Source organism: Rhea pennata, chromosome 2 (assembly GCF_028389875.1).
Source record: "Rhea pennata isolate bPtePen1 chromosome 2, bPtePen1.pri, whole genome shotgun sequence".
Classification (NCBI taxonomy): Eukaryota; Metazoa; Chordata; class Aves; order Rheiformes; family Rheidae; genus Rhea; species Rhea pennata.
Window position 1 is genome coordinate 15,505,114 of NC_084664.1, and position 14,722 is coordinate 15,519,835.

General features: G+C 39.4%; 1 protein-coding gene across 17 annotated transcripts in view; it reads left to right on the forward strand.

Moving 5' to 3' along the window:
* Nucleotides 1-14,722, forward strand: part of PARD3 (par-3 family cell polarity regulator) — a 470,717-nt gene that overhangs the window by 254,807 nt on the left and 201,188 nt on the right. For all 17 annotated transcript variants that reach the window (XM_062568908.1, XM_062568913.1, XM_062568911.1 and 14 more), the window contains one exon: nucleotides 12,686-12,825. In XM_062568908.1, coding sequence (XP_062424892.1) covers nucleotides 12,686-12,825 — 140 coding nt within the window. The remainder of the gene's footprint in view (nucleotides 1-12,685; nucleotides 12,826-14,722) is intronic.

Genomic DNA, 14,722 nt, shown 5'->3' on the forward strand with positions numbered 1-14,722 from the left:
GAAATTTTGTGTGTTAAATGCCCTCAGTGAGAAGATTTGGTATTTTATATAGCTACCATCTAGATGCTTTGAAGACACTTTGAAGTATTGTGAAATGACTTATTTTAGATACGACTGTTCTTTAGCTCTTGGTAAATTACTTTTTAAAGGATTGTACATGCAGTAAGCCTTATGAAATTAAAATGAGCACATTTAAGTTTCGATACACTTTAGTCTCTAGGAACAGAAATGGTATTTACATTACACAGCAGAAGTCTACCAGTGTGATTATCCATGAACTCAGTATATGTTCCCTCTGGGAAATGGTATGTGCTAAGTGTTAGTAATTTTTATTAATTCTTTTTTGAAAGATATGGAAGGCAATGTATTGAATGTTAGAAATTTTACATGGTTTTGTAGGTACTTGGGTGCTTGTCACATTATCATTATGCTTTCCTTTCTGTGCACTTCATGTGAACCACCAGATTGCTTCTTTCTGGTTACTGAATTTTAAGCTCTACAAAGTTGGATGACATAAGGTTGAGTTGACAGTTTGCTTCTGTTGTTGATGCTTCTTCAAGAATTACTTTAGGCCATCAGCTCAGATCAAACCTGCTTGGAAAAACTTATTGACTGAGTAAGGAATCACTGTGTTTACAAATATGCTCTCAGATATGCTCTCATCACAGTCAGTGATTTTTATCTATTTTTTGTTTCTACTGGAAGCCTTTGGAAACATCACTGGGACATTACAAAAAAAATTCTTAACTGGGAGTGGCAATACACATTCCATATAATTTTAAAGTATCAACAAAAGTTTTGAATCAGGAATATGGGAAAACCCTCCTTTCCAAAGCAAATGTGGTATTCAAAGTGCTGATAAAACGTGGGAATATAATTTTGGTAGGTTATGGTTTCTTTCACTGGGGTGTGAGATTACATTTTGGTTGTCTTGCACTGGATACTGTTTCTTAAATAATCTCTCCACTTATCTAACATAGTTTAGTCTTTCTCGCACCTAAATATTAGATGATTATGAATGCACAAGGTGCATGCTAGATGTTGAGGGAAGGAGTTTTCTAAGACCCTTAACGTACAGATTGCACCAGAAATATTTGATGGTATTTACACTAATAAAAGCTTTATAGTCCTTATCTAGAATATATTTCAGAAGCTTGTAGAGGTTATTTGGTCCTAACAGATTGCTTATATGAGAATAATAGTCATGCAGAGATGGGACCTGGCTCAAACTGTATAGAGAGATGGAAATTATTTAGCATACAATATTTTGTACGTGATAACATTTTATAAAATCTTTGCGTAAAAACAGATTCCTTTTTATCATTGTCTTTCATTTATTAATATCCACTATGGAGAGACTTTCATTTGCCCCCCCCCCCGAGAATTCACATATGGAGCAATAAATGAAGCAAAATGCGTAGGTATACCCCCAAGTAGTTTGTTATACTTATAGGTGCAATAAAGGGCATTGTTTGTCTTTGATTATTTTTAATGAAGAATGTTGTAATAATACAGGCTTTATAGAAACGTAACAAATGTGCTTTCTTTGATGCTAACTTAGAGCAGTTATTTTGCCAATTACTATCATTAGATTAAAAATTCCTTGTGGGATGCATTAAGGCATACAAGCATGTAGGGCTTCATTTTGAAATTCTCTTTTGATTTAACTTCTCATAATAATGAGGATTGACTCTTCAGTACAGCCAAACCTTCTTTATTACAGCTGTATTTCTACATATTGCATGAGCTATATTATATAAAATGACATGGTAGGATAGCCCTACAGAATGTGCTTCCATAATTATGATTTCTTAATATTTACCCCTGTTTTGGCATTTTAAAATAACCTGAACTTTCATAGGATTTAGCTCTTTAATAAAGTCAGAAGAGAAGGTCAGTCATATGTTTCAGTCAATGTAGAATGTTTGCTGGCTTTTCTAAATGAAAATAGATATCTGTTTATCTTTCCTTAAAGGTCAGGGCCTGAACTTTTAGCATATAGATGTTGAGGTTATTACTGATATTCTAATGCTATTAAGGCTGTATAACAGTCGAGCTTAATATTTCACACAAATTAAGATAGCACAAGAAATGACAGCCAGCCTCTGTTTATGTATATTTTAGTGTAAGCTGATATACAGTAAGTATAAATAAATAAATAAATAAAATTCTTTATAGCTAATATGGAGTGAAAGTAAAGCTACTTATATTGCACACATTATGTTAGAACAAGTTTTGATCTCATCTACAGCAGTTCATTTCTAGAGTGATTTTTTTTTGTTTACATTGGATTTAAGCCCATGAAACTGAGAGAGAACTTTAGCTCAACAATTAAAAATATCCTGATATACAACAAAAGATTCTAAGGCTCAGTCTTTGCACATTCTAACTTGCTGCATTTAGTGTGATAACACTAAAACATTCAAAATACTGTTTTCTGTTTGGATGTTGTATTGCTCAGATTTCATATGCGCAGTTTTTGACATCACTGTACTAAAGCAAGCCTGAAGCACTCAGTCTTTCAATTAGCTTCATATATTTCATTCCCTTTAAGTATGATAATATTCAGTCCATTGGATCTTTTTTATCTGTCACCATGTTTCTATTTAGGTAAATTAAATATTTAATACTTTAGGTAAAATGTCAAAATCTAGCTCATGTTTTAGTCCTACTTCCACCAAATATTTTGCGATTTTCTGTCTGAAGCTTGCACTGAAGTGCATTCGAACTTCAGCCTATGTCTCCTGCTTCCAGAGACTAAGTACTAGCTGTGGGAGTTGTGTTTTTCTCTCCCTTTTTGACCCAAAGAATATCTAATTATCCCGTACAAAACAGTGTAGCTTCAAGAGAAAGAAATTAGTGTCAGAACTGTAGGATATTCTACAGCAAGATAGCTATAGGAATCACTGAAACCAAATCTACCTCTGCAGATTCTTTAAGGAGCACATCTGTAGCTTCAGTAAGTTCATTTGAAAGGAAGGATGGGGTCCATCACAGTTCTTGATAGAAAGGCACAGTAGCCAAATTCTGGGAGACAGTGAATCCTGAGATGAAGGAGGCATCTTTGTGCAGTACAATAGAGAAAAATGTTTAAATCGTAGAAATTATGAGAATTACAAAACTCCGTGCTCTTCAGCGTTTTCCATTGGATACCTGTTTGGCTTACTGGCTGTTTCGGGGTTATTAAAACTCTCTCTTGTGCACAGAGCCAAGCTTAAGCACTTGAAGTCTCTGTAGGTGACTGGGCAGTCAGTATTATGGCACCTTGTGATTTAGCCCTGCAACACCCAACTTTCCTTCTGCAAGAAGTTGTTAAGAGGCACAGAATAGATGCTATGGATCATTTAGAAGTATGCTAATTTAAAATTACGTCAAGTTTTCTATAGACTAAAGCACACATATGAGCAGTTACAGTTCAGCTACTATGCACTAACTTTTTACCTTGGGTTAACTTGTTTATGTAGTAGAATATATAAGACAAGACCCTAAACTTATCTATAGGTTGCATCGTGTACCTAACGTGTGCAGATTTACATGCATTTTTCATCATACTCTCCTATTTTCTCATACAGATTTTTGAGCCAGACTTCAAACTGACATTTTAAACTTTTATTTGAAATTTCTTTTGAAGTGATTGACATGTTCTCTGAGAAACAGACTGATTTTAAAATTCCTGTTGAGATGCAGGAGCCATGTTTGTCACTTTTGAAATGAAAGTTGAAGATTCCTAAATTGCTTAAGTGACCTTGAGAAATAAGAAGCAAATCTGAGTCAAGCAAATAATTTGGGGCATTATTAACCACTAGAGAAAAGTAAACTGCATCACTCATCTTTCCATTTTTAAGCAAACACTTCTGATCACTATTTATTTGCAGGCTGCAGCAAAAAGGGAAGAATGTTTTTATTAGTATGGTCAAAGATCTTACTGAAAGAGTGAACTTTGCCTCGAGAAAAAAAAATATTCCAAATCATACAACTGCATAAAAAATGGGCATGCAAGTAATTTGCTGTGATTGTGCATGTGGCAGCAGAAATTTTATAGACGCCTGAGCAGTAAGGATTCTAAGCAGTCATTTGCACATACATTTACCCTGCCTGCACATGCACAAGTTCTGAAATTATGGGGCTTAAAATAAGCACTCTGCAAGCAACTTTTCAGAACATGTCTAAAATGGTCTTGATACATTTTGAAAGCCTGGTGAGCTTGGTAAGTAATGAAAGCTCCCGCAATGAGCAGAGCATTTTTTCTGTTCAGCTCTTGCATGCAGTCCAGTCTTCAACAGAAAAAAACATTTCCTAGGCTAAAGCAGTCGGATAATTATTTCAGCAATAAACCATCTGTATATGGATTCTAAGAAATTCTATTGTGAAAAAGCAAGAATTGGACAGGCTTGAAAGGAGCATATCTGCTATAATTACTGTCACAGACTGTGTGGTCCTTCTACTTAGTTTTATTTTAATGTTATATCTCTCCATATTCTGGATATTTTCCTAGTCTAATGCTGGCATTAAATGAGGATGTTTTATTTTGTAATTCTGAGGATGTTTTATTTTGTAATTCACTTGTTTAAGCTACTTTCTGTCACAAACTATTTATATGTGTGCCCTGCTTCCTTTAGTTATTTCGTAAGGGAAGCTATATTTTGTCTTTAGTGCTGTAAGAAAGGATCTGGCCCTCACTTGAAAGTCTTTTAATCCAGATGAAGACTAATCACCTGTGTGGATTTTCTGTATATAGTTCTAAAATATTCTCTGATTCTCTTATATAAAATACTAACAAGTGTAGTGCATAACTGTCTGGTCATCAAACATTTTGTGTTGTTTTAAAGGTGGGATTTTTTTTTAATCTAGGAAGATCATAGAATCATAGAATCAGTAAGGTTGGAAGGGACCTCTGGAGATCATCTAGTCCAACCTCCCTGCTCAGCAGGGTCACCTACAGCATGTTAGACAGGGTTGCGTCCAGGCGGGCCTTGAAGATCTCCAGAGAAGGAGACTCCACAACCTCTCTGGGTAACCTGTTCCAGTGCTCCGTCACTCTCACAGTGAAGAAATTCCCCCTCACATTCAGGAGGAACTTCCTGTGCTTCAATTTCTGCCCATTGCCTCTTGTCCTGTCACACGGGGCAACTGAAAAGAGTTTGTCCCCATCCCCTCGACACCCTCCCATCAGGTATTTGTACACATTGATCAGATCCCCCCTCAGTCTCTCCAGTAGCTCCATGTCTCTCTTGTCCTGGGGAGCCCAGAACTGGACACAATACTCGAGATGAGGCCTCAGCAGGGCTGAGTAGAGGGGCAGGATCACCTCCCTCAACCTGCTGGCAACACTCTTCCCAATGCAACCCAGGAGACCATTGGCTTTCTTAGCCACAGGGGCACATTGCTGGCTCATGGTCAGCTTGTCATCCACCAGAACTCCCAGGTCCTTCTCTGCAGAGCTGCTCTCCAGAAGGTCAGCCCCCAGCTTGTCCTGGTGCCTAGGGTTATTTCTCCCTAGGTGTAGGACCCTGCACTTGCCCTTGTTGAACCTCATGAGGTTCCTCTCCGCCCAACTCTCCAGCGTGTCCAGGTCTCTGTGAATGGCAGCACAGTCCTCAAGTGTGTCAGCCACTCCTCCCAGCTTGGTATCATCGGCAAACTTGCTGAGGAGGCACTCCATCCCGTCATCCAGGTCATTGATGAAGAAGTTGAACAGGGTGGGACCCAGTCCTGAGCCCTGGGGGATGCCACTAGCCACAGGCCTCCAATTAGACTCTATGCCACTGATGACGACCCTCTGAGCTCTGCCTTTCAGCCAGTTCTCAATGCACCTCCCTGTCCACTCGTCTAACCCACACTTCCTGAGCTTCCCTAGGAGGATGTTATGGGAGACAGTGTCAAAAGCCTTGCTGAAGTCAAGGTACACAACGTCCACTGCTCTCCCCTCATCTACCCAGCCAGTCATTCCATCAGAGAAGGTTATCAGTTTAGTTAAGCACGATTTCCCCTTGGTGAATCCATGCTGGCTACTCCTGATTACCTTCTTCTCCTCCATATGTCTGGAGATGACATCCAGAAGGAGCTGTTCCATCGCCTTTCCAGGGACGGAGGTGAGGTTGACAGGCCTATAGTTGCCTGGGTCCTCCTTCTTGCCCTTTTTGAAGACTGGAGTGACACTGGCTTTCTTCCAGTCCTCAGGCACCTCTCCAGCTCTCCAGGACCTTTCAAAGATGATGGAGTGTGGCCTGGCAACAACATCCACCAGCTCCCTCAGTACCCGTAGGTGCATCCCATCCCAGCCCATGGATCTGTGGATATCTATCTTGCCCAGAAGGTCTCTAATCCTATCCTCCTCAACCAAAGGAAAGCCTTCCCTTCTGTGGACTTTCTCCCTCACGTCCAGGCTCCAGGATTCCTGAGGGCTGCCCCTAGCAGTGAAGACTGAAGCAAAGAAGGCATTCAGCAATTCTGCCTTCTTTGTATCCCTTGTCACCAGGGCCCCTGCCCCATTCAGTAGTGGGCCCACATTTTCTCTAGTCCTCTTCTTGCTGCTGATGTATTTGAAGAAGCCCTTCCTGTTGTCCTTAACATCCCTTGCCAGACTCAATTCCAGCTGGGCCTTAGCCTTCCTCACAGCATCTCTGCATACTCTGGCTGCATTCCTGTAATTCTCCCAATTTGCCTGTCTCCTCTTCCACAGTCTGTGTATTTTCTTATTCTCTCTGAATTTGGCCAAGAGCTCCTTGCTCACCCATGCAGGTCTCCTGCCCCTTTTGCTGCACTTCTTACTCATAGGGATGCACCACTCTTGAGCTTGGAGGAAGTGATGTTTGAATACTAGCCAGCTCTCCTGGGTCCCCCTTCCTTCTAGGGCCTTAACCAATGAGACTCCTCCAATTAGGTCTCTGAAGAGCCCGAGGTCCACTCTCCTGAAGCCCAGGGTTGCAATCCTGCTTGTCGCCTTACTTCTTTCCTGCCAGATCCTGAACTCAACTATTTCGTGGTCACTGCAGCCAAGGCTGCCCCCAACCTTCACGTCTCTAACCAGTCCCTCTCTGTTGGTAAGGACAAGGTCCAGCAGGACACCCTTCCTCATAGGTTCCTCCACTATTTGTGACAAGAAGTTATCATCAATGCATTGCAGGAGCCTCCTGGACTGTTTGTGCCTTGTTGTGTAGTCCTTCCAGCAGATGTCATGGTGGTTGAAGTCCCGCAGGAGAAGCACGGCCAGTGATCCTGAGGCTGCCTCCAGCTGTCTATAGAAGGTTTCATGAACTTTCTCTTCCTGGTCAGGTGGCCTGTAGTAGACAGCCACAACAGTGTCCCCCATGTTAGCCTGCACTTTGATCTTTACCCATAAGCTCTCGACTGCTTCCTCCTTCTCCACCCCTAGGCAGAGCTCGATGCTTTCCAGCTGCTCTCTCACATAAAGAGCAACTCCATCACCTCACCTCCCTGGCCTGTCTCTCCTATAAAGCACATAGTCATCTATGGCAGCATTCCAGTCATGTGAGCTATCCCACCATGTCTCCGTGACTGCAATGAGATCATGGCCCTGCGATCGCACACAGATCTCCAGCTCCTCCTGTTTGTCTTAAGTACCTGAGAACTCATCTGTCCGCACATTCTTAAATTAGGAGAGCAAGAACAGCATGATTTATTTCAAGCTTTGCTTGTACGCCTGAAGGAGAAGGTAATTGTAAGACAAATACTGTAAGCAGCTGGTAGCATAGATCCTTCTACTGTTCTTTACTGGGTCTCTGAACTAATTGATAGGAATGTGTCTAGTCAAAGCTCCTAAAGTAACACTTGTTTGCCTACAGATCTCGGGAGGAACTACGTAGGAGGGACAATTTGGGAAATAGTCTTAAGATAAGATTTAATGAGAGTTAATCTGCATAAACTTAGTGAGTGCAGGTCACTTCACGCTTGAGTCTCAGTTCAAAGCATTCTCTTTCTTTGAAAAGGGTTAATGTGTTTAAATATCAAAATGGGATCTGAAGGAGTTCTGTGATCAATGTAATTAACTCACTATCATGGTAACTAGCCCCTTTTTTCAGTCCCAGAGGACAAAGCTGGAGGGAAATTAATCAGATGCAGAGCTGCAAAGAACACTCATTGCAGGAGCTTATTACTTTATCGTTCTCAAGCAATGAAAGAAAATGGAAACTTAGATGGATAGCAAATGCACGTGCACAAACAATCAGAGATTATAATTAGTAGTCTGTGGATTTACTCCTACCTAAAAGCAATGCCGAGGTCAAAATAAGCTAAAAGAAGTCAGGCAGGCAGAATGGGCCACATTTTTTTGTTTTATGTTTTTCTATTCTGTCTAGCAATGATTGGACTTCTGTATTTTGCCCCTGTGTGGGACCATCACTGCTAGGTTGTGGGTCTTTGATTGCCAATGGATCTATGTGGCTGGAGGCTTACCTGCCCCTTGTGTTAAACACTGTCCTGCACAATCCTGGAACTGGCTGCATTTCACGTTGTCCACACAGTGCTTACAATAGAGATTTTACAACACACTTACCTTAGCAGGGGAAATTCTTGAAGGCTCTTGGCAACAGCATATGTTCAAATTTACACAAGCTTTACAGTGCATGTATGACTTTCAAGATACCTGTTGGTCTTTTGACCAACTGCAGAAACCATCTTCCTTCTGTATTTCTGTTGCAACAGAGCAGTTGTCATCTTTGTGAAGTTTTGCAGAGTGTAGAAATACATATTTTAAAATGTATCTAATGCTTTTTCTCTGAAAAATCTGCATCATTATTAACAAGTGAAAATACTTCAAACATTGCAGAGTGATGCTTCTCTTCTTTTGTGTTCTGGCAGCATTTGTTCCCATTAGCACATTTTACTACTGAAAATTTTGGCCTGCGGTTGATGCTGGCTGACGAGAGCACGCTTGTGAAAGCAGAAAAGCCTTAGAAAGACAGAAGCTTTACCCCAGTCCTGTTCTTTCTACAGTCAAGAGGATATCGGGGAGAAATTAAATTCTTCCTCACTGGGAGATAGCAGAAAAGCTGGCCATCTCTAGCAAGATTTAAAAATTCCTTTAATATCCTATCATTTTCTAATCAGGCTGATTCCAACTACGACAATGATATTCATCTGAATATATATTTAATTAAATTTTGTGAAGGTTTTTTTTTTCCTGCCTTAGTGCTAGTGGAACTGAATTCCTCCAAAATTGCAGTTGAAACATTGAATCTGCCTCTTGTCTGCTTGTACAACATAGTAGTTCTACTATTTTAACTGCCCATTTTGTTCGTCTAAAACTATTTTGTCTTCAGTTCAGAGCTGGCTGAGCAATCTAGGGTAATGTGACCTTAGAAAAGTGTGTTTGGCATTGCCTTCTGAAGAGAAGGGGAGCTCTCACTTGTCAACAGACAAGCTGGTTTATCAAAAGAAACCTAAGAATTTGAATTACACAAATTAGTGGGTAATTTGAAAATGTTATTATCACTCGGTGTAATTTGATCATTGTCAGAAATGACAGCTATAGAGGGAGGAAAACATGTTTTCTACCCTCTTTCTTTTCAAAATCTATAAGGGATTAAGTTGAATATAGCTCGAATAATCTAGACTTTACAAATTGAAGCTCTTATGCTTTGAAAGGGATAACTCCTGTATTTTCAAAAAGATGAAAATTCCTTCCTTTTTCTATTTCTGTTATAGTTCTGACTCTGTCCAGTTTTTGTAGCCATATTAAAGACTTCTCGTGTAAATCAGAGATATCAGAGGAGCCTACAGTGTGTTTGCACAGTTCCCTCATTATTGTAATGCACAACTTTACACCATAAGAACTAAAAATATTTTCATAGCAAAGCAGTATTAAGATGTACTACACATTTCTATTGAAAGGACAGCTGAAATGCATGGAGTATGGATAACTGAATCAGTTATGTGTATAAAAAGAAAAAAATAAGCATAAAGTTGATCCAGCCATATTTATATATATTTTTGGCCTCAGTTGAATGTGTTTCTTTATTTCCAAATCTTGCCTAAATTATATGCAATAAACATAAGGATTGATGAAGCTGTATTATACAGCTAAGGGCAGCTATAGTGTAATAACAGTAAAATGAAGCAATGGAAAAGTAAGAAGAAAATGACATCCAAAAGCTGTTTCGTAGTATAAAACCAGCTATACAAAGCAGCCTAGCAAAGTGTAGCCTAGTCTACAGCAAAAGAGCCTAAAAGGGTCTCTTTTTGCAGAAACAAGTAGATTAAAATTTTATTCTGCTAATATATGAAATCAGTCACTGTAGATTTGCAGAATCTGCAGGCTTTGGAAAGGATTTTCTGAAGATTTGACAGCATAAAATGCCATAGTCCAAGTTTATATCCTAAGTGCATTTGTAATGCCAACATTTCAACTTCTGTTTTTTCTGCAGGATTTGAAAGTGGAATGTAAGAACCGCACGTCTGCAATGACACCATAATCGAGCTATGAGTATTAGGCTTATTAATAATGAAATGTTGTCCTGGGCATGCAGTCATATTCTGACATTACTTTAGGAATTTTAACAGACAAAACTTATATTCAGAGAGCAATATTCTACATAGATCCTTAAAATATGAAAAAGATAAACACGATAAAAAGAAGCTGAGATGTGACCTAAAAACTTATTTTTTTACAGATCTTCTTCATATCTTGCAAGGAATTAAAGAGCTATATGAATGTTTGGATATCATTAAAATTGTGAGGTCTCTAAACTAAAATAGAGATATTATGATATTTACTAATTTTTCCATCTTTGTGTAACAGCACTGATAATTTTATATTAGGCTGAAAGGGGGTGAAGGCCTTATAGTGCAAATATCATTTTTTCGACTGTCTTGAATGCTGCAGATATGAGGAAAGGAAATTCTCTCATGATAGCCTCGGAGAATTAATCCAGATTTGCCGAACAATGTGAACTCTGCTCACATTAGATACTTGAGGATTGCCTGCCTTCAAGAAGAAAACTTTAAAAGCTGTGTTCCGCTCGTCCCCCACTGTCCCCTATGTCAGTTTATTTTTTCGCCGTGATTACCATCTTACTGTTAAAATATGTTGCACTAAATTTTAGTCAGATGTAGTTGTGGAGATTTCTGAAATCTGCATATAAACCAATACTGATGATAACAAGATTCCTGCTTCCTTTTCGCATGTGTGAAAAAGCAGATTTAGCAAATGAACATAGGGAACAGATTATAAGACATGAATTAACTCAGGCTTTAAGCTTCAGTAATTCTCTAGTTGTATATCTTTCACACAGGACACGTTAAGTTCACAGAGATTCAAAGCTAAGTACTGTTGAATAAAAGCTCTGCTGCTGCCTGTCCCTGAGATGTTATGCAAAGGGATAAGTTGTGCAACTTTCTGGGACCATAGCTATGCTCATGGCAGTAACTTGACTTGAAAGTTATATCACTGAATCCTAACTAAAGGTCACCCAAATAAGTCAGATTAAGTCTAGGTTGGGTACGTGTATATCTAGCTAGTGAATTGTAGGCATCTCTTGACAGTCGCTGCGAGACGCTGCAAATCGAAGCTGTGGATGCTGACGTTCGCTGTCGGGCACACGCGCCGTTTAACAGCTCTCTGCATTTCATGCTAGATAAGTGGTCCAGAGTGGTCTTAAAGAGTGTACAGGGTTGGGAACTTCAATAGAGAGTTTCAAAGGCTGCAGGTAACGCTGGATAGGTTGCATCAAAGAGGTCATGAATGAGCTTTTAGCATGGTATGAAAGATTTCCCTTTGTCCTTTCTGCCTGTGAATCCCAGACCTGGTAGAGTGCTGAAATACAGTACACTTCAGTAACCGATAGCGAGTATAATTGCTCAGAAATATAAGTAAGCCTCATTTGCCTTGCTGGCTGGGCCTCTCTATATTTCTCCAGGTCATCTTAAAGTTTTTTTTTTTTTTTTTTTCCCTTCAGTCAGTCTTAGCTAAGTGTAATCACCTGAATGCACAGCAGAATTCAAAAACTGAGTGTAAGGGTGCCAGCCTGGCTTGGCATCCTGCCAAAGCAGCCTTGTGTATGCCACCTGTGGTGGAAGATGGGGTGTAAGCCGGTGAGAGCCGCGACAAGAGAGCCCGCAGGGCAGAGGAGCTGTGAGCAGAAAGCTGTCTGAGGTCTCTTGGAGCAGAAGAAATGAGACCACTGAACCACAGTTTTATCCATCACCTGCCAGTGGCCAGAAGTGAGCTGACAAAACCTCATGGCCAGCAGCATCAGCTTACTGAAGTTGCTAAGAGAGTCACAAAAGAGAAAAAGAGGATTATTGACAATATCCAGATTGACAAGGGGGAAGGCGGTGATAGGATATCAGATATGCTTTGTTCTGATTCCTTGTCATTCAACTTATTTAAAATAGAAAGTTGGAAATATGGCAGTGACTTGGAAATTGTCAGAGCTGCAAGTTACAGTGAAGGCCTGCTAAGCCACCTGTGCCAAGAATCCGTGCTTTGGATATATTCTTCCTATATATATGTGTGTGTGTCTGTGTATATACATATATATATGTGTGTGTGTGCATGTGTATATTTGTATACATAGGTGTGTATGTATATATGTACATCTGATTTGCCAACTTACCTCTTTTATATAGATTTTATCAATAAGATGAACATACATTCTGCTGGATAAAATTAATATATAATACAAAATGTGCCTTCTAACAAGTAATATTCTACATTCTTGTGCAGGTACAGAGGGCTTGGGATTTAGCATTACTTCAAGAGATGTTCCAATTGGTGGCTCTGCTCCTATTTATGTGAAAAACATCCTTCCAAGAGGTGCAGCTATTCAAGATGGGAGACTAAAAGCTGGAGACCGATTAATTGAGGTGATGAAGCCTTACATGTTGTTTCTCTGTATTTTGGTATAAGCCCATAAACTAGTTCACTTGTAAAAAACTTTTAATAGTTTATATTATAGGAAAATGTTTCCCTCTTTCTTTTTTTTTTTTTTTTTTCCTTTTTTCTCTTGGGGTAACAGATTAAGGGCTGTGCATTTGCAAAAAGTAGCTATTTAAAGAACAAGACTCAGACATATGAAAAAAATGAGTTTAAATATCCTTATGTGACTTTGTGCCATATTCTTGCACCACTGTTGAGGAATAAGTTGAAGCAGAGTAATTGTTACCTAATAAGTGATATTAAGTCAGCACAGAGTGACAGACCAAAAATGACTTGAGGTGTTGCCAAGTACGAAAAACAATACTCTGAAATGGTTTAGTGAATTAATTTGGCATGACATAAGAGGATGAGAGTGCTACTGAGAATCAAGGCCACTTCGCTTCTGAAAGGAGGGCATCCTTATGGGAGTTAAATTTTCTCTGAGGGGAGTAGAGCAGAAACCCTCCTGCAGCTCTCCATGGGTAATCGAGAGGTTACCACCCATAGCTCTTCCCTACTGCCCCAAAGCCAAATGATGCTGGAGCTGCAGCTGAGATTTGCTGATTCCTGTTCAATGCCCTAACTCCATGTTAGTGCAAAATTGGCACAGTCAGTTTGAATCGTTGTGGCAGAATAGACTTCTGTAATTGCTGTCATTGCTGAGAGTAATTCAAAGTAACCAGATGAGCTGGGCAGAAGGGGACTGATGAGCATTTAAGACGACAGTTACAGCATCTCCACTGTGTGAGCTGTGATCTTGTACTGGGGGGAAGGAGAAGCTGATAGTTTGATAGCTTCTTTTAAGCAACGCATGATCGTGTTTCCTTGCGTGGCATCATTACTCGGTCTGCTTTAAATTTCCTGAACATTTCTGAACAGACAAGCTGCAGACTGCTGTGTCTTGCTTCCTCTTCTCCCTTACTCAAGCTAGCTCAGACAGTGAGCAGCTCACCTGTGTGTATTCCCATGCACGTGCTGAAAGGTGGTGCATGTTGGAGCCAGGGGCTTGGTTCACTGATTAAAGGCAAAATAAAAAGTAACTGCCTCAATTCTTTTCTTTTGTTGTGTTTTTTTTTTTTTTGAGAAAAATTTGATACATACTTTTGACATAATTTATAGTACAGAATATATTTGCCAAATAGGTTTAAAAGCAAGGCATGTGGAAACAGGACTAGTTTTGGTTCACATGTGATTTTCATGCAGAAATTCTTGTAAAAACATTGATAGATGGAATTAGTTTGATTTGCAGTATACCCTGGAGTCTACTGTTGCTGCTGAAAGGGAGAGAAATGTTGTGGTCTTGCTTCTTATTTGTACTCACATGTAAGGAATGTGCTGGTTTGTGATGAGGGTAAAAAAGAGGAGTGTGACCAAATAGAGTACTGCTGATGGAGGGCAGGAACAAGAAAGTATGAGGAAAACCAGAGAGGAGATTGGAAGAGGAAATAGCAAAATAAGAAAACATAAATAAATAAATGAGTGTATGTGTGAATAGAGAGAAAACAGCAGTAAAATACAGCAAATTGAATGACCTTGTTCAACAAAACAGCTTAGGTTTTTTGGCTATTCTTTAGCAACTATTATTATTCTGATTTGTGAAAAGTTTCAAGGCAAAGGTCTATTTTTCTGTTTCTGAACATCATAAAACTAAGGTTTTAGTTTAATTCAGACCAGAGATTCACATTAAGCTACAAATTCTATTAAACGGAAGCTATACTCAGCCAATGAGCAATTTGCTTCAATGAGCTTTTCTTTTTAATATAGTCCTCTATGATTCACATGAATTCCCCATATGAGTTTCTAATATTTTTTCCCATTTTAGAAACTTAGCAATTTCTAATATTT